The 24115-nt window shown below is 57.8% G+C and overlaps 9 protein-coding genes across 9 annotated transcripts; 5 read left to right on the top strand and 4 right to left on the bottom strand.

Moving 5' to 3' along the window:
* Positions 1 to 232: 232 nt before the first annotated feature.
* Positions 233 to 1728, top strand: CMQ_6908 (papa-1-like conserved region protein; the record flags this gene model as incomplete). Its single annotated transcript, XM_014320594.1, has 4 exons — positions 233 to 491; positions 762 to 933; positions 1195 to 1304; positions 1364 to 1728. The coding sequence occupies 4 exons, from the start codon at positions 233 to 235 to the stop codon at positions 1726 to 1728; spliced, it is 906 nt and encodes a 301-aa protein (XP_014176069.1).
* Positions 1729 to 2242: 514 nt separating this feature from the next.
* Positions 2243 to 5106, top strand: CMQ_6804 (uncharacterized protein; the record flags this gene model as incomplete). Its single annotated transcript, XM_014320490.1, has 3 exons — positions 2243 to 2435; positions 3021 to 3873; positions 3939 to 5106. The coding sequence occupies 3 exons, from the start codon at positions 2243 to 2245 to the stop codon at positions 5104 to 5106; spliced, it is 2214 nt and encodes a 737-aa protein (XP_014175965.1).
* Positions 5107 to 5671: 565 nt separating this feature from the next.
* Positions 5672 to 8806, top strand: CMQ_6782 (plasma membrane phosphate transporter; the record flags this gene model as incomplete). Its single annotated transcript, XM_014320468.1, has 4 exons — positions 5672 to 5997; positions 6082 to 7762; positions 7816 to 8593; positions 8664 to 8806. 4 exons carry the CDS (start codon positions 5672 to 5674, stop codon positions 8804 to 8806), a joined length of 2928 nt encoding a protein of 975 aa, XP_014175943.1.
* A 2194-nt stretch (positions 8807 to 11000) lies between these two features.
* Positions 11001 to 11667, top strand: CMQ_6565 (uncharacterized protein; the record flags this gene model as incomplete). The annotated part of the gene is made up of 2 exons (XM_014320251.1): positions 11001 to 11408; positions 11476 to 11667. The coding sequence occupies 2 exons, from the start codon at positions 11001 to 11003 to the stop codon at positions 11665 to 11667; spliced, it is 600 nt and encodes a 199-aa protein (XP_014175726.1).
* A 2383-nt stretch (positions 11668 to 14050) lies between these two features.
* CMQ_6665 (uncharacterized protein) lies at positions 14051 to 16610 on the top strand (the record flags this gene model as incomplete). The annotated part of the gene is made up of 3 exons (XM_014320351.1): positions 14051 to 14485; positions 14568 to 15807; positions 15967 to 16610. 3 exons carry the CDS (start codon positions 14051 to 14053, stop codon positions 16608 to 16610), a joined length of 2319 nt encoding a protein of 772 aa, XP_014175826.1.
* Positions 16611 to 17037: 427 nt separating this feature from the next.
* On the bottom strand, positions 17038 to 19218 carry CMQ_6595 (DNA-binding protein; the record flags this gene model as incomplete). Its single annotated transcript, XM_014320281.1, has 2 exons — positions 17038 to 18726; positions 18772 to 19218. 2 exons carry the CDS (start codon positions 19216 to 19218, stop codon positions 17038 to 17040), a joined length of 2136 nt encoding a protein of 711 aa, XP_014175756.1.
* A 572-nt stretch (positions 19219 to 19790) lies between these two features.
* On the bottom strand, positions 19791 to 20667 carry CMQ_6916 (nicotinamide riboside kinase; the record flags this gene model as incomplete). Its single annotated transcript, XM_014320602.1, has 2 exons — positions 19791 to 20516; positions 20560 to 20667. The coding sequence occupies 2 exons, from the start codon at positions 20665 to 20667 to the stop codon at positions 19791 to 19793; spliced, it is 834 nt and encodes a 277-aa protein (XP_014176077.1).
* Positions 20668 to 21006: 339 nt separating this feature from the next.
* Positions 21007 to 21802, bottom strand: CMQ_6556 (mitochondrial peptidyl-tRNA hydrolase; the record flags this gene model as incomplete). The annotated part of the gene is made up of 2 exons (XM_014320242.1): positions 21007 to 21320; positions 21421 to 21802. 2 exons carry the CDS (start codon positions 21800 to 21802, stop codon positions 21007 to 21009), a joined length of 696 nt encoding a protein of 231 aa, XP_014175717.1.
* A 286-nt stretch (positions 21803 to 22088) lies between these two features.
* Positions 22089 to 23855, bottom strand: CMQ_6662 (small nucleolar ribonucleoprotein complex; the record flags this gene model as incomplete). Its single annotated transcript, XM_014320348.1, has 2 exons — positions 22089 to 23054; positions 23106 to 23855. 2 exons carry the CDS (start codon positions 23853 to 23855, stop codon positions 22089 to 22091), a joined length of 1716 nt encoding a protein of 571 aa, XP_014175823.1.
* Positions 23856 to 24115: the final 260 nt, after the last annotated feature.

Below are 24115 nucleotides of genomic sequence, written 5' to 3'. Positions count from 1 at the left end.
CGCTCTCTTTCGCCCTTTCGCTCTTTCTCTCTTTCCCTCTCTCGCTCTCCTGGCCACAGCCACCTTTTTGCCAAAGCCACTCCCCACAATAGGGGCCTACGAGGACATCTGCTCGTTTTGCTTTCACTCGACCGCCGGTGTGCGGATATTGGATATCCGCCATTACTAATACAACTGCATCCGCCACATCCAATTTGCATCTACTGCCTGCCCCCTTCTTCCCTCCTGCATCATGTCGACCCGACCTCGCCGGTCGGCCGCCCAGCGGGCTTCTATGGCCATTACTGACATGGCCGACAGAGATTCTGCCATGACGTCCCGATACCGGCGTCTAGGCGAGGGCCGTGGCTCCGGCCGTGCGCCCTCAGCCGACTCCAACATGTCCTCGGTGCTCGCGTCCGGGTCGAGGAAGCGCCAGAGTGGCGCGGCCAGCAGTCTGCGCGAGCAGTCCGTGAGCGATGGTGTCGTGCACAGCCGTCGGCCGACGCGCGGTCCGAAGAAGCGATACGTGGAGTCGGAGTCGAGCGAAGATGAGGACGAGGTGGTGGTGGACGAGGAGGACGACGACGACGATGACGACGACGACGACGACGAAGAGGACGAAGAGGAGGAGGAGGAGGAGCAGGACGAGATCAAGGTGGGCGACAGCGACATTGACATGGAGGCCGACGAGGACGCCGAGGGCGAGGGCGAGGACATGGATGTCGATGCTGACGGCGATGTCGATGTGGACGTGTCCACCGTGTCGGCTGCCGTCCGAGGGGTCGCTCGAGGGGGTGCTGTGCCGCCGCCGTCGATCAAGGTATCGAAGCCGGCCGGCGAGGGAGCGTCTGTGGTGACGGCACCGCGTGGCGTTGGTCGGCCGCCCGGCAGTGGCAACAAGCTGCGGGCACCGTTGACGTCCAAGCCCGGGCCCAAGTCCAAGGTGCGGCGGTCTGCTGCTGCCGGGGTCCGGAGCAAGGGCGTGCCTCGTGAGGAGGACGAGGAGGACGAGGAGGACGACGAAGACGACGCAGACGGTGACGAGGACGATGAGATCGATGCCGAGGGCGAGACGGAGCTGGTCGTCGAAGACGAGGACGACGAGGTCGACGCCGAGGGCGAGGAGATTGAGGTGATGGACGAGGACGACGAGGACGATGTGGAGGGCGATGGAGAGGGCGACGGAGAGGGCGACGGGGACGCCGGTCTCAGCGACGGCGAGGGTGGCAGTCGCGAAGGCACGCCTGACCTGTCGAAGATGACGCGGCGGCAGCGGGCCCGCTTCGAGGAGACGCCGCAGGAGTACATGAAGCTGTCGGACGGTGAGTTTGTTGTGGTTGTGGCGCGGTTGTGGTTGTACGTGCGGGACTGACAGAAACAGAGGTCCAAGTCAAGAAGCACTTCACGGCCGAGGAGCTTAGCATGCGGCGGGCCGAGATGGCGCGGCGACGACGCAACCTGAGCGAGAAGCGGAACGAGGAGGTCAAGGCCGAGACGATCAACAAGCTGCTGAAGCGACAGGCGCCCAAGACGACCAAGAAGAACGCGCTGGCCGGCGACGACTCGGGCGACGAGGACGGCCGGCCACGACCAGACCCAACCATCATTCGCTGGGTGAGCAATAGCAAGGGCAGCCGCGTGGCCGTGGCGGCCGAGCTGCTGGCCGGGCCTGTGGGCAGCGTGTTCCGGACATTGGGCAGCGCGATGCCGCCGCGGAAGGTCCAGCTGGTCGAGGAGGTGGCATGAGTCGGGAGGGAGAGTGTAGGATGTGTACGAGTATGATACAACGGTGATTTCCGGGATGGTAATAGCTTCTATGATGTCACACTGTAGAGTAGTCTAAAAGAAGATGGTGCGTGTACGAGAATAGAAGCAAGGGTTTTTTTTTTCTTCTTTTTTTTTCTTCTTTTCTTTTCCTCTTTCCCTCTTTTCCTCTCTTCTCCTTCTCTCCCAGCTGGATGGACTGAGAAGCATGAAGTTGCCGGTCCATTTTCGGCATGCTCGCATTCTACAAGCTGCATCCTGGTTTGCCCTTGAATACGGAGTATTGCGCATTTCGGATCTGGCATCGACCATGCCATGGCCTGATGGGGTGGCCAGCTGACCCTGTCGATCGACGCTGGCCGTCGGCTGTCCTGCTCTTAGGCGCCTGCTGTCAGGCGCTAGCGGGGGGGTAGCAGCAGCGAGCGGCAGGCCCTGCTCAGCGTCGTAGCGGTATTACGTAACGCGAGCAGAGGAAAAGCGCACCAGGCCAGGAGACATGCAATTTTTGGAATCCGCAACGGCATCGACGAGCAACGAAGAGGGCGAATCCTGGTTACTACAAAGTACAGAGTATACCTTCTCGACCGGCCGCGCTCGTTTCCGCTCCGCACGACCTCTCGCCGCCGCCCTGTCCACCATGGCCGACATGCCCGTGCAGTCTGGTCCTCCGGTCGGCTCCACCGTCGATGGTGAGTCTGGTCGAGGCAGAAGAAGCCTTTTCTGCTCGCAGGCCTTTTACGTCTTTACGTCATTTCGCTGGCTGCTTTCTTTGTCATTCTTGCCGTTTTTTCTTTTTTCTTTCTTTTTTTTTTTTCATGCCCTGTACTCCGTATCCCATTCTCTATTGTGTGCCTGGTCAGAATCTGGTACGAAGTCTGTACGAGTATTTGTACCTCAATCATTGCCACCCTTGCATCGGTCATCTTGTTCATCCCCTCTTCTCTCCCTCTCGTCCAACCTCGCTGCGGCCATCTCCACCCAGTCACTGCAGGACCAGGTCATGCATGCATCAGGCAGACTAGTTGCATTGATTGGCCTGCTCGCCTGTTCTGCTGTCTTTTGATCGCACCCAACATACGACCCCATACTTTGCCCGTCTTTGCATGTTCGTATTCGCCCTTCTTCTCCGCGTCTTGTCCGTCGTCTCATCCTGGTTTTTCCACTCGCTCCGGCCGTTCATCTCCTTGTCTTCGCTCTCGTCCTCTTCCTACATCCCGATTGCCCTAGTATCTGCTTCCCCGTCTCCTGCTGCTCATGTTATCCATATTTCTCAGCCACTGCTCCTGCTGACTTCATAGCCGCCATCACACCACTCTCCGCCCGCTGTCTGTCACTGGACCAGCCTAGTGCACGGGCCCCAGAATCCACGCCAACATCCGTTCCAGCACCAGTCCAGAACCTGCATCTCCACCCCGCAGAAGCACTAGTGCCGCTTCGTTCTGATCCTGATCCACTCCTTTGCCCGGCAGTAGAGACACCAGCACCAGCAACAGCAGCATCGCCAACACCAATAAAAGAGTCACCGCCCCCAATCGTCTCGACCGCTGCCGACCCTCCCTCCCACCACAGCCATCCGCAGCCTGCCGCTGAACCCATTCCCAAAATGATTTTTTCCGACCTCTACAAGTCACCGAGGTCGCCCTTTTCCAAGCTGCTTCAAACCACGTCCCATTCGAGCGATTCGGACCAGCAGCTGTCCCCGACCACATCCCATCCTCACCTCACCGGCGCTGCCCTGGCTGCCCAGCTCGACTATGGCGACGCCGATCTCGTCAGCCCGAACAAGGCCAAGCAGAAAGATGCCGTGCGTCGCTTCCTGATGGCCAACATCCGCAACGACTGGTCCTTTGACTGGCCTTCACAGACGACAGCCACGGCTGCTGCCGAGGCTGCGCGTGCACGTGAGCTCGAGGCCGCCCAGCAGACAGAGGAGTCGTCTGCCGAGCCTCTCGAACCGCCATCGCCGCCATCGCCCGTCGTCTCGGTGCCCCTGGCTGCTATCACGGCGAGCATGAACAGCGCGTCCTTTGACTCGGACTCGGACCTGGACGCGGCCGACGACTCTGACTGCGCGTCTGTCTACAGCACCGTCTCGGAGGATCCGCTGCACCTGCAGCCACGGGCCGAGTGGACGTCCGACCTGTCGGACAACGAGAAGAGCGCGCAGACAACAGCAGCTGCAGCAAAAACAGCGACGGGCGAAGCATCAGCCACACCGGCTCGCTCTTCCGCTTCGACTCGCCCGACTCGGTCGGCATGGTGGTGCAGGCATCGGTCGTGGCCCGCCGCGCCAAGATGCGTCGCAGCCTGCGGTCTGAGATGGCCTGGAACAGCGGCCTGGCCTGCTTCACGGCGCGTCGCGATGCCTGGACCGGTGCCCACACGGTGCGCATCAAGTCGCGGGTCGTGGCAACCGCCGCAGCCTCGACGTCGCCGCGCCGCCTGTTCCGCTTCCACTCGCACGCCAAGTCCGAGCCAGCGCCGGCCGTGACGACGATGCCGCTCTCGCCGATGACGTCCAACTCGCAGCACTCGCAGAAGTCGCAGCAGTCGGCCGGTCTCGGCCTCGGCCTCGGTGCAGACACGGTGGAGACGTCTCCGGTGACGTCGGACGGCGGTGTCGGTGTGGGTGGCAGTAGCATGTGGCCGCTCAGCCAGGTGCCGACGCAGGCGACGACGAGCGGACAGTCGCGGCGGTCCACGAAACGGCACCGCCACCAGCACCAGCACCGGCAGAGCCAGCAAGACTGCGTTGTCGAGACGATGCTGCCGCTGGCGCGGCCGCTGTTGCCGGCGGCCAACCCGATGCGTGCATCGATCACGCCGAACCTCTACCTCAGCCTGTACGACAAGGTCGTGCTGAGCTCGCTGCAGCCGTCGTGTCCGATCAACCTGGGCGACGCCGTGCGGGCCTGCGTGGCCGGCTGGAAGCGCGACGGCGAGTGGCCACCACGCATGGCCGAGCCGGCGCTGTCGCCCTCGGCGGTCGCAGCAGCCGCTGCTGTGGCGGCTGCTGCCCGCAAGAGACAGCGCCGTGAAGAGGCCGCCGCCCGCAAGATACGCGATAAGGAGCGCCGCCACAGCAGCAGCCTGTCGTCGCCTGGGTTCGGCCGCCGCATGAGCCATCTGCTCAGCGGCGGCGGCCGGCCCGCCGCTGCCAGCCTCACGACCAACACGGCAGCCGCCAACAGCACCCACAACGCACACGGCGACGCGGCACCTCCGCCCGCCTCGCCCTCCTCCGACCCCAACGCGGACGACAGCGCCGGTCGCAGCATCCGGCGCAGCCTGCAGCGCGTGCTCGGCCTGCACCCTCACCAGCACGCAGCAACAGGCGACACGGCCACGGCCAAGGACTGACCGCAATGACGGACCGCAGACAGCGGACAGTGGAAAACGGAAACCGGATGAAAACGGATCCGGGAAACGGCGGCGTTGAATCTCACTACACGATATACCCCATTGTATTTGGTTGCCTTTTTGCCCTGTGTGTTGGCGTATTTCCAAACACCTCTTCGTCCGCCTTAATCACATAATATTGGATATGGATATTTTGAATCTAAAAGTCTGGAGTCGAAAGACCGCTATTGGGCTATTTTTTGTTCTCTCTAGCCTTCATCCGTGCCTGAAATGCTGCTGTCTGCTAGCGGTGCTATGGCGTGCCGCTAGCCTAGTGTGGCGCTGACTGGACCCCAGCACAGCAACTAAAAAAAACCCCTAATCAGAACAGGCCATTTCCTGCTTTCCTGCTGTGCTGTACGGCGTCGATTGGCCGCCCAAAACTGCCTCCAAGGTCACGGTGAAGCCAAACAAGCCAACACTACCAGGTAGCCCTACTTTTTCGTCCACACCTTCCAGGCTACCAACCGGCCTACCGCCTCTTTTTCCTTCCTTCTGTCTCCTCTCCGCATCATACCGGCTTTCGATGCTGCACGACCGCGACAGCCAGCCATTGACCCCAGCAGTTGAGCAAGCCCGGTTCGCTTCTGCTACAGAAGCCTCCTTTCCAACGCATCCACCACCACCACCACCACCACCACCGCTATCGACTTCCGCCCCCACCGATACTGATCCCGGCATCGAGCTTGTCCCTCTCCGATCGCACCGCGTCGACAAACAAGCGCACCGCCGCGCCGAGAAGCGCAGGTGGCTGCAGGCGCAGGACGAGATGAAGTTCTCCCACAGCCTCCAGTTCAACGCTGTGCCGGACTGGAGCAGCCACTATATTGCCTACAGCAATTTGAAGAAGCTGTAAGCCGACTCCTTCCCCTCGTTTCCTCGTTTCCCTCGTTTCCCGTCTCTTCGCCCGCCCTAGGCTGACTCTCCTTTGTGCAGCATATACCAGCTTGAAAAGACCGTCAACCAGGCTGCCAGCCACCAGGACCATGGCGATGCCGAGTCGCGTCCGCTCATCAGCAACGAGCCAAACCCCGAGGCAGTCTTCTCGCGCGCCCTCGACGTCGAGCTCGAGAAAATATGCTCCTTCTATGTGCTTAAGGAGCGCGAGCTGCTGGATGAGGTCGACATGGTGCTGCACGACGTCGGCGCTCTGAGCGAGGAAGAGGAGGTGCTAGAGTGTCGCAAGAACGGCAGCCCGGTGACAGTGCCGTCCGTCACCACCACCGCTGCTGCTTCAGCGGCCGGGCCTAGCAATGCCGGCAGCACGATCGCAGTCGACGACCGGTCCAGCACCCGCCACTCTAGCGACGACGGTGACAGTGACGACGATCACCAGCCGCTACCACCGCTCAAGTCGAACCGCCGGCGGCTCAGCTGGGATGGGCCGCGTCGACGACACCGCAGTCGGCCGACGACGGCCGTGACCAACCTGGCTGCGTCGACAGACCTCACCGCATCGACCGAGTTCACACGGTCGCGGCGATACAGCACCACGTTCGAGGACGCACCCGAGGATGCGGTCATGTTCTCGTCCAGCGTCATGCTCAAGAAGCGCATCGTGCACACTTACGTGCAGCTGTGCGAGCTCAAGTCGTATGTGCAGCTCAACAAGACCGGCTTCCGCAAGGTGCTTAAGAAGTTCGACAAGATTCTCGACACTAACCTGCGTCCGGCTTACATGGCCGCCTCGGTCGAGCCGGCCTTTCCGTTCCGCTCCGAGACCTGGGATGCGCTGCTGCAGAACATCACCCGCATGGAGGCTGCCTACACCGACGTCGTGACCGGAGGCGATGCCGCCACAGCACGCCGCGACCTGCGCTCCCACCTGCGCGAGCACGTCGTCTGGGAGCGCAACACCGTGTGGCGCGACATGATCGGCATCGAGCGGCGAGCCGAAGCAGCCAGCCTAGGCGGACTGGCTGGTCGTGGACTTGGTGGCGGTGGACTCGGTTTAATGGCGGCTGGCAGTGCCGGTGGTGGCAGCGACGACGACGACGCCAAGAATCCGCGACGGCCAGGCGCCCGTCTTCGTCAGGGCGATGACATGGAGCCGCAGGCCCTTCCGGTGCGACGTATCCGGCTGCTCTCACACGTCGTCGTCGTGCCGGCATGGCTCGTCAGCAGCTCCATGTTGACGCTGGTGACCGTCGTGGCCGTCTTCTTTGGCGTGCTGTATGCTCCCGGACTGCTGGACGGCCTGCCGGAGCAGCAGAACTGCCTGGCCATGCTGGTGTTTGTCAGTCTGTTGTGGGCCACTGAGGCGATTCCGCTGTTCGTCACATCGTTGATGGTGCCCTTTCTCTGCGTCGTGCTGCGGGTTGCCTGCGACGATAGCGGCACCGACCAGCACCGCCCGCGCCGTATGGGATCCAAGGAGGCTGCCGGCTTCATTTTTGCTGCCATGTGGACGCCCGTCATCATGCTGCTGCTGGGCGGCTTCACGCTGGCGGCCGCCCTCAGCAAGTGCCGCATCGATAAGCGTCTGGCCACCTTTGTGCTCAGCAAGGCCGGCACCCAGCCGCGCACCGTGCTGCTGGCCAACATGTTTGTGGCCGCCTTTGCCAGCATGCTGATCAGCAACGTGGCCGCGCCGGTGTTGTGCTTTGGCATCATTGAGGTGAGTTTGCTGACAAATTGCTGACAAATCAGAAAACTGACAAACAACCACAGCCCATGCTGCGCAACCTCCCGTCCGAGTCCAACATGTCCAAGGCGCTCATCATCGGCATTGCCCTAGCCTCCAACATTGGTGGCATGCTGTCGCCCATCGCTTCGCCACAAAACGTCGTGGCCATCGGCATCATGACGCCCGAGCCGCCCTGGCTGCAATGGTTCTTCATCGCCATCCCGGTCGGCGTCGTGTCCATCCTGCTGATCTGGCTGCTGCTGCTGGTCAGCTTCCGGCCTGGTCGCGGCACCACCATCGTGGCCGTGCGTCCGGTGCGCGAGCGCTTCACGGCCGCCCAGTGGTTCGTCACCCTCGTCACCCTCGTCACCATCGGCCTCTGGTGTGCCAGCCACAATCTCGAGGACACCTTTGGCGACATGGGCGTCGTGGCCATCCTGCCCATCGTCATCTTCTTCGGCATCGGCATCCTGTCCAAGGAGGACTTCAACAACTTCCCCTGGACCATCATCATCCTGGCTGCTGGCGGCCTGGCTCTGGGCAAGGCCGTCAAAGCCTCCGGCTTGCTCGACACCGTGGCTGCCGGCATCACCGTGCACGTCCAGGGCATGAGCCTCTACGGCGTCCTGGTCGTCTTCTCCACCCTGATTCTCGTCATCGCCACCTTTATCAGCCACACCGTTGCCGCCCTGATCCTTCTGCCGCTGGTGCACAACATCGGCGCCGACATGGCCGAGCCGCACCCGAACCTGCTGGTCATGGCCGGCGTCTTGATGTGCAGTGCCGCCATGGGACTGCCGACGAGTGGTTTCCCCAACATGAGTGCGTTTTGTTCCTTGATTTGCTACGTCTGTTTTTCATGCTGTTCTCGTTTCACTGCTAACTCCTGCAGCTGCTATCATGAAGGAGGACCCGGCCGGCCAGCGCTATCTGCGCGTCAAGCACTTTATCACGCGCGGTATTCCCAGCAGTCTGATAACGCTCGTGGTCGTGCTGACCATTGGTTTTGTGGCGATGCGGGTGACGGGAATGTGAGGAGACGAGAGACTGCAGAACGGAGTTTAGAATGGTTCGCATCTGTGGCTGAAGATAGCCTTACTTCTTTTTCATTTATCGCCATAGTTCCTTCCTTTCTAGGTTATAGACAGTCAGAATTACAGCACAGCATCGGCAGGAGCGCGAACTGAGACTACACCAGTGGTTTAAGGGGTTCCGTAGATTGAAAGGATGTTTTAAAAACGAACCCCCCCTCCTTCCCGAATAAGAACTGTAGACACTCTTCCCTAACACCATCTGGGTTCACACGTCCTGTTGCAACCTCAATTTATCATCCTCGGCAAGTGCAACCTGGGAAAAGCCATCGTTCAACTTCTCGATGTACTTGCCAAATTTTCCGGTTATCGCAATGATCTCGTCCATGGCATCAATACCGGCGTCTTCTTTTCGAATTTGGTGAACTGGCGCGCTGTTGTAATCGCGTTACGTATTTCTCTGCCATTCATTTTGTGTCGGGCCAGTTTATCAACTTGCTTCGTAAGGTCCTTGAAATCAATGTCTGGTTCCTTCAGCATCTCGAGCCGAGAAATGAAGTTCATCCAGATCTAGTGTCGGTGGCTTTCATCAAGGTTGGGATAATGAATAGCCAACTAGATACGCGATAAAAATGCCTCGTCGAACGTTCCAACGCGGTTGCTTGTGTGAATAAGGATGCCGTCGTAGTACTCAAGAACCCGAAGAAAAACAAACACAAGAGCGTTCCGTTGGAGATCCGCCAGACTTTTCTTTTCGCTTCCAAAACCTCCTATTGAACTCCCAGCGCATACACTCGATATACAGTGTATTTTCTTTTGATTTCTGGGGCCACGAGATGGTCAAGTAGGCTTTTTCTTTGCTGTCCTTCCCATCGACTGCTATGAGGATCCCGGGCTTGAAGAGATACTCCATGTAAGCGTGCCTGATCTGTCCCTTTTCGAGAAGCACGTCGACCGCCTCATACTCGTGGGAGTGGCGAGATAGGACGTAGTCAAGAAGTAATTTGAACTGGACATGCTGCTGGGTAGGCGATGTGTTCAAAGAGTCCGCCAGGATGCTGCGGCCCTGGAATATCGCAAGGTACGGGGGGTGCAGATTTTCTGACAGAACCCCAGTCTCAGAGCTGTCCCAGAATCTCGGCTTTTGAATATATTTAAATAGCTTGGAGACAGCGCCCCGCAGTACCGTTGTTACTAGCTCGATCTCCTCTAACGTATGCTCAACTATAGGACAATCGACATCGGCATCATCGTATGGTGATTCCATCTTCGATAGCTCATAATCTCGGTATACGATGACGGAGACTTCTGGATGCCTCTCTTTGTATGCCGAAATGTTTGAGATGGGTATGTCGCTTGTAAGATGGTAAGCACTGTTGCCTCCCAAGACCCATTGTGGATGTTCCAAATAAGCTCGGGGGCTTCCCCTGTCGAAAATGCGATGGATGATTTGTAGTTTGGTTTTGGTAGCGCTTCACAATACCGTAAATGGCATGCTTTTCAACGCCTTCTTTGGCTGCTATAGTCTTATAAGGGACGTTAACTGACCATAAGGCATCGATTCTAGTCCTTGTATAAGGACTATACTCTGGCCTAGCCATAAATTGATAAAAAATGCGGCCTGTACAGCTTTTTTTGTGAAGGGTGTAGTAAAGTGAGGATAAAAAAATCGCGTCGCGTTGCTTTTTTTTTTTTACTAGATGGCACTTTACCGGACCCACTGTAAGCTTGCAGCGCCTCGACACTCGTTTTAGCTTCTTCTGGGACTCTTAATGTCCCGATATCGACAAGACAGGTGCCGTGCTTGTTTTGCTCTTCCACGGGCGTCAGCGTCATTGAATAATCCGCGGCAAGAGGATGGCTTCGATCTTGCATGATGGGGGATTTGGTGGAGTGTTAGCGGAACCTGTGCTCCTGCAACCAGGCCCAAAAAGACCGAGCCAATAAATGGCCCGAGAGTATTAAGGCTCGTCTATCCGGACGACAATTGGCCTCGTAGGTTTTGTACACACTCCAATACCATGCAAGTAGCAAAGGGGTATGAATACCCCTCCTGCATCTAACAGCATAATTATTAGGACTCAGACATCCCAAGCCTTTTCATACTGTCTGGCGTAATACCTGGCCTAAGCCATCCCTTGCACTTTGTTATTTCTTTCTCCGATACGACCGCCTACCTCCTCGCTTCTAAAGCGCACATGTCGGCGCCGTTATCAAGCCCGGTAGTCAACCAGTTGGGCGGCAATGCGTCCGAGACGGTTGCTACTAGCAGACCGCTCGAAGATGCACCCGACTTACAAGTGTGCAGGCACTGCAAGGAGACCATACCAAGCACAACGGCCGAGAAGCACGCCCTAGAATGTCGGAAGATTAGGAAGGAAAAGGTCCAGCATATGGCGAAGGCCAAGAAGGCACACAAGGAGGAGGCTGCGCGCAAGGCAGAGCATGGGGCTAGAGTCGCCAAGGACGACGATAAGTCCTCTATCCCTAACGAATCTCGCCACATAGAGGCTCAAAGACTCTGTTCAAGGTGTCGCAATATTGATATTGAGGCTATCTTCGAAGACGGAGAGCGCAGTCAAAAACAATATTATGGGTTCAGCTCTGTATTCCTGGGCGCCTTACCCGCCTCAGGAGATCAGACCCTAAGTGCTATGTGTGAACTATTCGCAGAAACACGGCTATATCAAGATGAACCAGCACACGACAATTATAATATTCAAGCTTACAGTAGCGCACTTAGAGAGAAAGGACAAGAATGGAGGAAATACGTTGGACAAACACTCGGTTGCGTTCTGGCTGTTCAACATGGTGAAGGATCTATCTATGGCGGCACTACCGAATGGGGAACTGCAGAACGTCTAAGCAGAATAAGCGTGATAGTCCCTGCTGGATTGCCAATTCCGGAGCCGACTTCATCACGACCGCTAGCTGTGTACGGATGCGAGGTACTTCCACACGAAGTACCCTACGCTAGGCTTCGGCAATGGTTACAGGATTGTGAGAAGCAACACGGGGAAAGATGTCACTCATCTCAAGGTGACCAAAGGTTTCCAACCCAGCTCATTGATTGCAATGCCAGAGCTGTAGTTTTGAGGCGCCCAGGCCATCGGTATTTCAATCTAAGTTATGTATGGGGACCGCCCGAAGCCTTGGATGCACCGCCCATAATGGATAAGCAATTCAAACTCCCTAACCATCTTCACCCTTCTATCGAAGATGCAATCAAGGCTGTCCTGGAAATTGGAGGTCAATATCTATGGGCAGACCAGATCTGCATCAACCAAGCCGACGAAATACAAAAAACGCTTGAGATTTTTCATATGCATGCGATATATTCAGGGGCAGAAGCAACAATAGTTTCCGCAGGGATTCAAGAAGGCAGAACTGGGCTTCCAGGCGTTGGCTTGATCTCAAGACAGCCTCCACCAAAAGTCTTTAGTAAGGGAAAGCTATTTGTCTCAACGGGGCCTCCTCTGCTATCGGTCCTGGAAAAGTCTCCTTGGGTGAACCGTGGCTGGACACTACAAGAAGCTTGCTTATCGAAGCGTTGCTTCTACTTCACGGATTCCCAGGTGTACTTTACTTGTATGGAGGGCTTACAACGAGAGTCAGTGATTACGAACTTTCCCCAGACCCTTTCTGGATCATCATACCCAGCACTAGCGTATATGCGCCTAGTCCACCCAGAGCCAATGGTCGATAGTATTGGCGGTCCTGGCGCAGTTCCTGCCTGGGATTTCAGAGATATGCTGGGCCAATACACTAGGCGTCTCTTAACATGCGAATCTGACGTGCTGAATGCATTCCGTGGCATTCTGCAATCTGCGAAGCAGCCAAGCTACTGGGGAATACCATTTCTTTTCCACGACTCCGCCGACGCCGGACCAGTAGCCCGAGATGTCAACTACCGATTTGCGTGTGGCCTCTCCTGGGAACCGTATGTTCCGTCTGCAAAATCAAACCGCCAGGAATCATTGAAAAGGCGCACTACGGCCACAAATTTGAAATATCCCAGCTGGTCTTGGGCTGGATGGATTGGGCAAGTTAGCTATTTCAAGACGTGGCTTGCACCGATTCGAGAACATTGCGAAAACAAGGACAACCCCGAGCTTGACATCGCGCCAATAGTGGACTTCGGTCTTCAAATATGGGTGAAAGGCAGTGATGAAACGGTGACGCCTATCGACGAACTATTTCATTCCCGAAGGACTGAAAATCAAGTCATTCCGGAAATTTCGCCAGTGTTGGTGATCGAATCGATAACAATATCTACGCGCATCGAGTATCACGATGAGGGATACTTTTTGCCTCAATGTAGATTTTCCTCAAGCGTTGTTCTTTGCCAGTACTCCCCAGAAATCCACGAGCTACACGACAGAGTTTTATCTGAGGAATGGGTCGGTGTTGTGCTCTTTATGACTACGCCCTCAAGCACGGGAAGCGAGGAAGATGGAGAAGGCAAGAAAGCCGGGGTGGAGGAAGGAGACGAAGAAGATAAGGAAAATGAGGTAGACGGGGAAGACGGAGACAGTGAGGGAGAATGCGTCGACTGGGAAACTGCCAGATATAATATGACGCAAGCGTCTGTGTTCATTCTTCTATTGGATGAAAAAAACGGCAAGTTTGAGCGTTTTGGCTCTGTCTGGGTGTCACAGGTAGATTTGGCATCGATGGATCAGCAAAGGAAGAGCATCGAACTTTGTTAGTTTGTAAAAAGGTGGTGAATATAATTTGCCGTTCTCTAGCTATTTTAGACTGTCCTAAATCATAAGATGCCTTACGTAGGACGACGACTAGTAGGTCTTGAAATCTATCCCTTGCCTCATCCGTCGTATGCCCTTAGGGAGGCGTGTTAGTTCTTGAGGCATAACCCCTTGAATGGCGACGTTAAGCCGTCTAAATGAATAGATAACAGTGGCCCAAACGATCCCACCCATGCTCCGCTCACGTGATCTTATTTACGTTTCTAACCTATTAATTTGATCACATGACCATAAATGCTACGGAGCACCATCTTTGACATTATGCGCGCTTGTTTCTTTTCTCCCCCTACATTCAGATGGCTCTTTCGTCTTAGTTAATTGTCTAAAACAGACCAATGATTATATTTACATCTATTTTACCAGAGTTTCGTTTTATTTTCATGGCATATGAGGGCTGGTCTACGTGCGAACTAGCGCAAAGTCTGGCACAGAGACTGACAAGCTTGAGTCTTTGCGGCTCTCATACCACGAAGCTGACCACGATGAGCGACGCTGAAGAGCTGCTTGAGTTGCGGCAGGCGGTTGCCGCATACCGGGCGCAGGTAGCAGCGGCTAATGAGCGCGCCGAAGCTGCCGAAATCCGCCATAAAGAAGAGGAAGACCGCCGCCGCAAAGAAGAAGTCCTCCGCAAAGCTGCTGAAGCCCGCCAGAAAGAAGAGGAAGACCGCCGCAAAGAAGAAGAAGTCCGCCGCAAGGTTGCTGAAACCCGCCAGAAAGAAGAGGAAGATTGCCGCAAAGAAGAAGAAGCTCGCCGCAAAGAAGAAGAAGCTCGCCGCAAAGAAGAAGAAGTTCGCCGCAAGGCTGCCGAACAGCAACTGGCTCCCTCCGATTACAACACCTATCTCGACTTCTGTCACCGGGACATCTCCCTCAAACTAGCTATCGAGACGAATGCTCGCCTAGCCTTTACTGGCATCGTCGCTAACCCCAATAACAAATACTATCCTCTGCACTTCAAGCCGTGGGCCGACTTTTCTGAGATGCACGCCCGCCGCCAAGCCGCTCTTCTGGTCGCCTGGCCATGTCGGCGTCGTCCAGAAGCTTGTACAGAGCAGGAAGATGACGGACGAACAGGACATGCGAATGTTTCAATTTCTGGCCGTCGAGTTAGGTGTGCGTGAGGTGTTACTTACCTTTCTCCAAGAGACGAAGGCAGCGGCCGACATGGAAAAGCAGAAGCAGCAGCAGCACGATCAGGGAGAGGAGGAACGGGAACAAGAAGAAAGCCGCTCTGAGGAGACGCACTCTCTTCCGACCACCATCCTGTTCGAAAGCGTGTCATACGGGCTGTCGGTCTACGATAGCGATGATCCCGACCTCGACAACCCCAATCGTCCGGCGTATAAGCCGGCTCTGGTGCTGGCCCGGCAGCAGGATAGACAGGATCGGGGGCGACCGCGCGGCGAAACCGACGACGGACCCCCTCTTAAACGGGTGTCGTCGCCGACGCGCAAGCACTTTCCCGACCAGTGGCTGATTCGGGAAGAGGTGGACGGGAGGATCCGGCCTGTTTTCATTGTCGAATACAAGGCCGCACATAAGTTGCGTGCCAGTATGGTGAAGTTGGCCTTGGACAACGCGTCGAACGGGGGCTTGTTTGCAGCGGCTCTACGCAACAAGCTCAGCAATACCGTGCCGCAGGAGGGGGACGAAAAGATGCTGGCAGAGGCCCAAAACGCTACAGCCGCGGTCGTGACACAAGCGTTCCACTACATGGTTGAGTTTGGCCTGTGCTACTGCTATGCGACGTCAGGCGAGATGATCCTACTGTTGCATCTCCGACCGGAGGAGCCAGAGACCCTGTATTACCATCTGTGTGTGCCTGCAGACGAGATGACCGAACGGATCTCGGACCAGATGGGACTTACCATGCGATCAGCCGTGTCGGTGGTGTCTGCACTAGCTTTGCTCGCTTTGGACAGTCCTCTTCTGAGCCAGCGATGGAAGCTGGAAGCGGATAGCCGGCTGAAGCGGTGGCCGACAGCGTATCCACAGATGGAGGCACACCTGCCCCAAGACAGCGGGAGTGAAGAGAGCGATGGGAGGCCGGCGGTTCCGTTGCTGCCTCCACCGGGAACCGGGGAGCAAGATTGCCGAGACCCGACCAAACCAGGACGGAAACCGCCCAAGGGCGATGGGGATGGGGATTTCACACCAGCACGTTCGACAGGCGCGGTGACCGGCAAGTCCTATGCCACACGGTCGGCGGCATCGCGAACGCAGGGCTCTGGCAGCAGCAGTCGAGGAGAAACGTCCGATAAACGAAAGGCAGCGCCGTACTGCACGTAGGCCTGCTTGCTCGGACTACGAAACGGCGGCAAGCTGGATGGCCAGTGTCCGAACGTGGAACGGCACCGACGATGCTGCGGCGAGGACGGGCGACACGGGCTGTCGGCAGAGCAGCTGATACAGCAGCTACAGGAACAGCTGGGGGAGGACATGGACAACCACTGCGACGCGCTGGATCGGTATCGCAAGTGTGGTGCGATCGGCACGCTGTTCCGGCTGACGCTGCCGGAGTCCGGATACTGCGTTGTTGCCAAGGGAGTGGAGCGGGAAAATGCTCGACGACTGGAGGCAGAGACGGCCATCTACGACTACCTGCACGACTGGCAAGGCGACTTGGTGCCGGTGTGTCTGGGGACGGTGGAGCTGGTGCACGACTACATCTCGATGCGAGGGATCCACGTGACGCATATGCTGGTGCTGTCGTACGGTGGTGAGCCGGCGCTGGCCGTGCAGGTGCGAGACAGGCCGGTGCCGACGACGGAGACGCTGCAGCAGCTGGCCCACCAGGCCTGGTTCCAGTTGGCCGCGACCGGGATTGAGCACGGGGACGAAAGAGAGGCAAACATGGTGTGGAACGAGGAACGACAGCGGATGATGTGTATTGATTTTGACCGGGCCTGGATCGTGAAGCCGAAGACGAAGAAGGGTCGAGGGTCAAGGGAGACGGGGGAGACGGACGAGAGGCTTTGGAAAAAGCAGCGGTTGCACGGAGTGACGACGAGGAAGTCTGATATGGCCGAGGTAGGTTCGTGAGGAGTACGGAGTGCTCTGTAGTACGTAGTCTGCACTGTACATCCTTTCGTAAATCACGTGACCACCATGTTGACTACTAAGCGTATGCAACCATTACGAGGTGTGGCTTCTACATACTCCGTGCACCACTGCCTTGGCGTAATACTAGTGTAAGACCTGTACGTTAACCCTTTCAAAGGTGTAGTAATGAATCGTAGGGTGGTTTACTAGACTAGACTGTACGCAATGAGCGCGCAGGCTTCGTCTTGACTGATGATTTCGGCAGAGGTCAGGTGACCTCTGGAATCCACAGAGGGATGAAGATGACTTGCATCGGCAACATTAGCTCTCACTAAGATGCCATCAACATCATTTCCGTTAAAAAGCCAGACACAAGCTCCATTAAGATATCAAACGCCCAATCCCTTCGATCTACATGCAACCCCCCCTAATCTAGTCGCACACCCGCCTCCTTCCGCTTCTTCAGCTGCTGTTGAGCGGCCGAGCTCATGCCGACGGCCTCGCTCGCGTCCAGGATACCCTCGGCCATGTGTCGTTTCTCGGCGGCGATGCGCTTGAGCATCTTGTCGGTCTTGCCGCGGCCGCTGGTCTTGCCGTGGAAGCCGTGGCTGAGCTCGCGGAAGGCCTCCTTGGCGTTGAGCGAGCGGCCGTGTTCGTCCGTGTACTCGATCTGGAAGTTGGGCGTATATTTTTCCGCAAACATGTCCTGCAGCATGCGCGATGTCTGGAATTCGCGCTGTGCGTTTTGCCGTCGCGCATACTCCTCGCGCTCACGTGCCGTCATCCGCGCCAGCGCTCCGCCGGCTGCCCGGTCCTGCTCGCGGCGTCGTCGCGCATCCTCTTCCAGCTTGGCCAGCCGCAGCCGCTTCTCGGCCAGGAACTGCTGGTGTGCCCGCATCCGCGTGTTGAGTGCGGATCCGCCACTGCTGCCACCCTCACCACCGTTTCCACCGTTTCCACTACTCCCACCGCCCCCTTCGCTCTCTAAGATGCCTCGACCCCGGAGAATCGACAACGTCGCCCCCATCCCCTCGCTGATCTTCTTCTCTTCCTCTAGCCCGGCTGCTGCGCCCTGACCTTCGGTTCGCTCGCCCTGCTCTCCGCCCTGCTCGTCCTTCATCTCCACGTCCTGGCCATTCTCGTCCTCGCTGCTGTCAGCGTCCATCGCCGTGACCGACGACGGTTCCGTCTGCTTCCGTGCCCGCGGCAGCTCGTCTTCCCGGTCCTCTCGTCGTTTCAGATTGCTGATAAACTCGGCCGTCTCGTCAATCACCAGACCGCCACCCTGCTGCCCCTCTCCCTCGCCGTCTGCCCCTTCTGCCGAGGCCTCGCGCAGCTGCTTAGCCACGTCTTCTGGCCGCATGCGCTTCCGCTTCTTCAGCGCCTCGCGTCGCTGTACTGCCAACACTGCCTGCAAGCTCTCTTCGTCGTGCATCAGGTCCTCGTCGGCCTCTTCCATCGCCCTGCGCTTCTTCTGCTTCCGATCGGCTGCCGCTGCCGCCTCTACGGCCGCTGTGTCGACGTCCATCTTCGCGTCGTCCTCCACCGTTGCCTCGGCCGGGAACAGAACGTCGTCGTCCCCGTTGTCACCTCCACCACCACCGCGCCTTCTGGTCGCCCGTGCCGCCTTCTTCTCCTTGGACTTCTTCTTGGGCTTCCGGATCTTGAGCTCCGACGCATCCACGTAGTCCGACGACGGACCGCCCGCGAGAAGGTCGTTGAGATCCACGTGCTGGAGCACGCTGTGTTTGCTGCTGAGGCCCCCGGCCGCCATGTCCAGGACTGTCGCCGGTTTGCCTGCCGCAGCCGAGTTCCCGTCTGGGCCGAGGATCGCGTTGGGGTCCAGCGTGAACGTCTTGCGCTTCTTCCCGTGGATCTCCTCGTCGTACTGGCCCAAGATTGTTCGCGAGCCTGGCGTCTCGTCGTCTGTCATCGTCAGCGGGTCGTAGGCCACCCGCTTCTTCTTCAGGTCTAGCCGCTCCTGCAGCTTCTCGTGCTCGCGCAGCTCCATGTTCTCCAGCTCGTCGCCGTCGTCCTCGTTCTCGAGCACAGTCGCGTCGCGCAGCGTCAGGATCTGGTCGCCGCCGTCCAGCAGCGCCGACATGTCGTGGCCTACCTTGACGCCCGCCAAGTTGTCGTCGTCGTCGTCGTCGTCGCCCACCAGCCGTTTTCGCCGCTGGCGCTCTTCTTCTTCCGCGGCCGCCTCTGCCTCGCTCTGCTTCGTAATCTTCTTCTGCCGTTGCTTCTGTCCGCGCAACCAGGCCTTGGCGTCGCCGTCGGCTCCGTCTCCCTTGTCGCTGTTGCCCAGGATTCCGCCCTCCAGTTCGCCCAGCGTGTGGCCCTCCAGCACCGCATGCCGCTGCGCCTTCTCGCGCGCCCGCTTGACAGCTTCGGCCTTCTCTTCGCGCCGCCGCTTCGCCAGCTCCGCGTCCTGCACCTTCTTGTAGTTGTCAAACGCCAGTGCATGTCGTCCGTCCAACGTCGCCAGCGGGTCTTCGTCTTCTTCGTCGCTGCCCTTGGCCTCCGGCTCTTCGCCTGGCACCGGCAGCGGCTTCATCCCCATCTCCACCCGGAGACGGTTGGCTTCCTGGATTGTGGCGAGATCCATGGTGGGCGGGCGATGCGAGAACCTGGCGTCGTCCTTTTTCTGGTGCCGCGTGGATGTGCTTTGGCACGTAGTTGATGCAAAAGTCTTGGCCCAATAAGGCATGGCATACCAGGTGGCACGTGCACTTTACATTACGTAATAAAGAGTGAAAACTTTTAGCGGGGCCCATTTCGCCTGCCATAAAAGCTTTGCTTCGCGACTTTTTCCTTCTCTCCTCTTCTTCCTTCTTTTTCACCACGGATCTGTGCCCAGACGTCCTCTGCTTGCACGCAAGTTCAGAGTCGATGACTGCGGCAGTTCGATACATCCTATGGAGACATCGCACTCTTCCTTTTGGAATATGGTGTCAATTATCCTATCGACAGGTCCCAGAACAACCGGGCTCTTCCCGGGGAGAAGCTTGGTTCGCCGTCAAAAGCTGAGCCTCGTGGACCGGGAATCCCAAGAACGTCATATTCCACTCCGTTGCCAGAGATCGTCGATCCATGAGGCAGGGGCAAACCATGACTGTCGTTACATACTATTGGAAGAAACGTAAACGTTGTGCGATGAAAGCAGCTCGTCCAGCCGCGTCAAACATTCTGCAGCTCGCGCATGAGAATGTCCACGGCCCATTCCAGCGTCGTCTCCATGTCGACGTCAACGCCCTTGTCCAGCTGCGTCAGGATGCTGTTGGCCTGGAGCAGCGCATGATCTGGCTCGGCCTCGACGTCGCCGCCCGGGAACATCCACCTGTGCATCTCGACGTAGTTGGGCCACACAATCTTGTCCATGTAACCAGGCGGATCCTGCCAGAAGCCCTCGAGAGTCACGTAGCCGTCACGTGCCTGTCGTCGCTGCGTTGCCCTGTCGTGGCTCACGCGCAAAAAGAGCCGCACATCGAGCAGGTCCATGGCCGGCCGCATGGCGTCGTTGTAGAGCAGGAAGCCGTCGAGGATGCACAGGCTTGGTCCTGTAGCCGTGACCGTGGCCCTTGCCGCGACTCTGGCCTTGAGGGCCGCAATCTTGGCATCGGACACCGGACACGGACCTACCGAATTCTGGTCCTCCTTCGAGAAGAGGTCAGGCTGCACGATGGGGGAGTTTGTCAGCAACGGACTGACCGGACAGAAGACTCGAAGGATATGACTGACTGGCAGCACGCCGTGCGAGCGGATGTGCTCTAGGGCTTGGACCATTTCAGGCAGTGCGATGGCTTCTGGGCAGTCCCAGTCGGCCAGGCCATCCACCTTGATGGGGATCCTGGAGAGGCTGTCGTCAGCAGCGAATGGTCGGCGCAGCTCAACAAAAACAGGCCACTTGCTCCTGGTCCGGCTTGTAAAAGTCGTCCTCGTGCAGGACAAACGTCTTGGGGAAAATGTCGCGCAGAAGCCGGGCCAACGTCGTCTTGCCGCTGGACGAACATCCACTGATCCCGATCACGACAGCCTTGCGGTGGACTGCAGCCATGACTGTGGCAGATCGTCTCTCTGCCTTGACAGAGCTCGGACTGCTCGACGTCAGGAAATACTGGCACAGATCGGTTCGCTCGCTGAAATATGGTAGTGGGTTTCGACAATGGGTCTCTGGTGACATCGCAGCGTGGTCACGTGTTCAGATGAGCCCTTCACAGTGCTGTGCTTTATATCCCAGGTTTTGGTGTCTGACTATCAAATGCAATCTGCCCTAAAATTGGCCCATAACAGCTTCTTGGTACCATCAAGAGACATAAGCCCGTAGATGTCCGCCTTGATGGTCGTCCTCCTTTGATCACCTCGCCCGTTGTCCATCCCGACGGCCTGCCGTTCTCTACAACAGCTTCAGGTGTCCCGTCACCTTGTCTACCAAGCTCTTGGGCGCCGGTCCAACCCCGAGCACCGTCATGCTGCCCGACTCGATCTGTGTTCGGCCGGCGTCGACAATCACCTCAGACGTAATGCCGAGGCTGTGAGCCGTGCCCATCAGCGCCAGCAGCGCGTCCTCGCCCTTGTCCTGCAGCGCGATCTTGGCCTGGCCGTGGCGCTCCCAGCGCTGCAGCAGCCGGGCTGCCGGAGATTTGGGGTCGTTTGCAGCCTGCCGCTGCAGCGTCTTGTAGCAGGCAAGCGTGGCGTGGCCACACTGAGCTGCAATTTTTCCTGTCCTTGTTAGAGGGAGATGGGGGAAAGAAGATGGAGGAAAAGACAGAAGAAAGAAAAAAGAAAAAAGAAAATATAGAAAACACACCTTTTGTCATGCCCAGGTCTGATCGTACAACCAACACCAGCTTGCACTCCTCGTCGCTCTCGGCCTGGCCCTTGCTCTTCTCCGCGCTGCTGCCCTTCTTCTTCCTCGACCGCAGTCCATCCCGCACATCGGCCTCCATGCCGTTGGCCCAGTTCGGCGCATGGTCCAGGATGGTGTCGTCGTCAATATCCGACTCTTCGCTCTCCATTGGGTCCGTCCGGTTGCGCCGCCGCTCCTCCTGGAACTCGGGCGAAAAGAGGTAGCCGCGGACGGAGTAGGCGCCGAGCAGCATGCCCGACGCAAAGGCCACCGCGCTGGTGCCGATCGCAACGGCCATCGGGCTCTCGAGCGCCCGTTCTACGTAGTCGGCCATGGCGGACATGGCGACAAGAAGCTGGTGTGGCGGAGAGAGGGCAGGGAACGAATGCTGTATCGGAGGACAGAAAGCGGCCTGGTTGCTATTCTTGGCTTTCAGTCAGCTCCCCAGTGTCGATGCTCTAGCATTTTTCCCTGCCGTCGGCCAATGATGTTTCAGGGAAGCGGGCCTAGGATTCAGCGGCTCCACGTGCCTGTACACGTGCACAAGGCCCGACCTTACATTGCTCTCGATATACCCTTTACTCTTGTCATCCGTACTCCGTTGCTACCTTTTACCCATACAGCTGCATCTACTCTTTCCGTGCAAACCGGCCCAGCGCCGGCCCCAGATCCTCCTTGGCCTCCTCGAGCTTCTCCCTTTTCCGCTTCTGCTGCTCCTTCCAGATCTCGTCCACCTTGAGACGCTTCTCGTCGATAATGTTCTTCTTCCGCTGCTTCCGTATGTACTTCTTGAGCGCCGTGTTCTTGCCGCGCATCTTGTTGCGGATCTCGTCCCCAATGTCCACCGGCACGGCGTCCAGGTCGCGGTCTGCCTGTCGCTGCGCCTCTGACCGCTCGTCCAGCTTGCCGACAAAGTTGGGGTCCAGCGCGATCATCTCCGGCTGCAGCTTGTTCAGCAGCGCCTTGACCTCGCCCTCCTGCCGCTGCTTCACCGTCTCGTACGGGTTCACCTCGAGCGCGTCAAAGTTGGCCTCGCCCGCACCCGGCACGATGAGCGACGAGAAGCCCATGTTGTGGCTGACGCCCAGCACATCCTCGAACGGACAGAACCGCACCCGCTCAATCGCCTTGCCATCACCACCCCATTTCATGTACGGCAGCGGCTTCTCCTCCACCGGGCCCGTCAAGATACCCTTCCACAGCGTCGTGCGCGTGGCATGGCCCGTGGCCACCACGCCCGAGTCCGAGATCGAGATCGACGATACCGGGTGGTGCGTGTGGTAGTTGCCGACCTCGCCCTTGAACATGCGAATGTCCCACACGGACATCCGGCAGTCCTGGCCGCCCGACACCATGTAGCGGCCCTGCCGGTCGACGCCCAATGCCCGCACGGGGCCTCTGTGAGCCAGTAGCTTCACCAGCGGCTCCGACGAGTTGGGCGACCACAGCGTCACCGTGCCGTTCTGGTGTCCCGCATGCACGACCGCGTTGTACGGGTTCTGCGTAAACGAGCAGGGCGCCCCTGTCTTGGTATGAATTTCTGACACGAGGTTGCCGGTTGTCACGTCTTGGTATTTCAGCTGGCCGGACAGGCTCTGGACGGGTTAGACGTCCGATTGCGACGAGAGGGAGAGGGGCTGACTTACAATGGTTGACAGCAGAAAGTGGTATGGCAGAAACTCCATGTGGGAGACCTCAATATGCTTCCGCATGCAGTGCAGCTCTACGCCGTTCCGGTCGTAGATGTACACGTGCTTCTTCTGCGCCACAGCAAAGTATTGATTGTTGTGCAGCCACCGAATGTCGCGGATGGTCTCACCCAGCTGCAGCTCGCATCCCAGCTTTCCCTCACGCCAGTCCATCGTGGCGACGTGTCCCTTGCGGCCGGCCAACAGCAGCTCGCGACCTGTCCGCGTGAACTCGCACATGTACGGCCCCAGCTGATCAAGCTTGAGATCGAAGCGTTTCTGCGCTACCGCAATCGGTGCCTCTTTGACAATCTCATCCTGCCGCACCTTGTACGTGCGCTCCAGATCGGTCTCGGCCTCGAGAAAGCCGCTGGCGTTTTCCAAGAGCACCTCGGCATCCTTGGCCTGGTCGACCGCCCTCTTGTAGCGGCTTTCGAGGTTTCCGAGAGTTCTCTTCAGCTTCCTGTCCTGCACCGCCTTCAGGGGTATCTGCTTGCCGCGCCCATATTGGCTCTGCGCTTCTTTGTGCCTCCGTATCCGTTCCTGCTCTTCTTTTGGCCGTAGCGATAGCCGTAGATCGTCCACCTTTTTCGCTCCGTTGTTGTGTTTTACCATTGTGCCTGCACCAGATCTGGCAGCAGACCCAGCTCCGCCCGTCCGCTTCTTTCTCGGACGGTCATGCGTCGTTGTCGTTGCGACTTCCATCATGTCGGTTGTCATGGGTTTGCAGCATTCATTACCTGGTATGGAAAGCAGCAAGGAAATTTAGTTGGCAAGGCGGGACTACTAAAAAAAATTCTTATCGAGATTCACATGTTCTTATCTTGTTATCATACTATCGCTTATCGATAAGCGCGAACCCCTCCCACTTTAGCCAAAAATCCAAAAATTCTGCCTGGAGAAAAAAAAAAGCCATTACAGTTGAATCAAACGGTGTGGCACACATAAGAGTCTTTTTCCCCAGAGAA

This window comes from Grosmannia clavigera (assembly GCF_000143105.1).
Source record: "Grosmannia clavigera kw1407 unplaced genomic scaffold GCSC_108, whole genome shotgun sequence".
In the NCBI taxonomy this organism is placed as follows: domain Eukaryota; kingdom Fungi; phylum Ascomycota; class Sordariomycetes; order Ophiostomatales; family Ophiostomataceae; genus Leptographium; species Leptographium clavigerum.
Note: the sequence above shows the minus strand (reverse complement) of the source record. Positions and strands in the feature narration are given on the sequence as shown.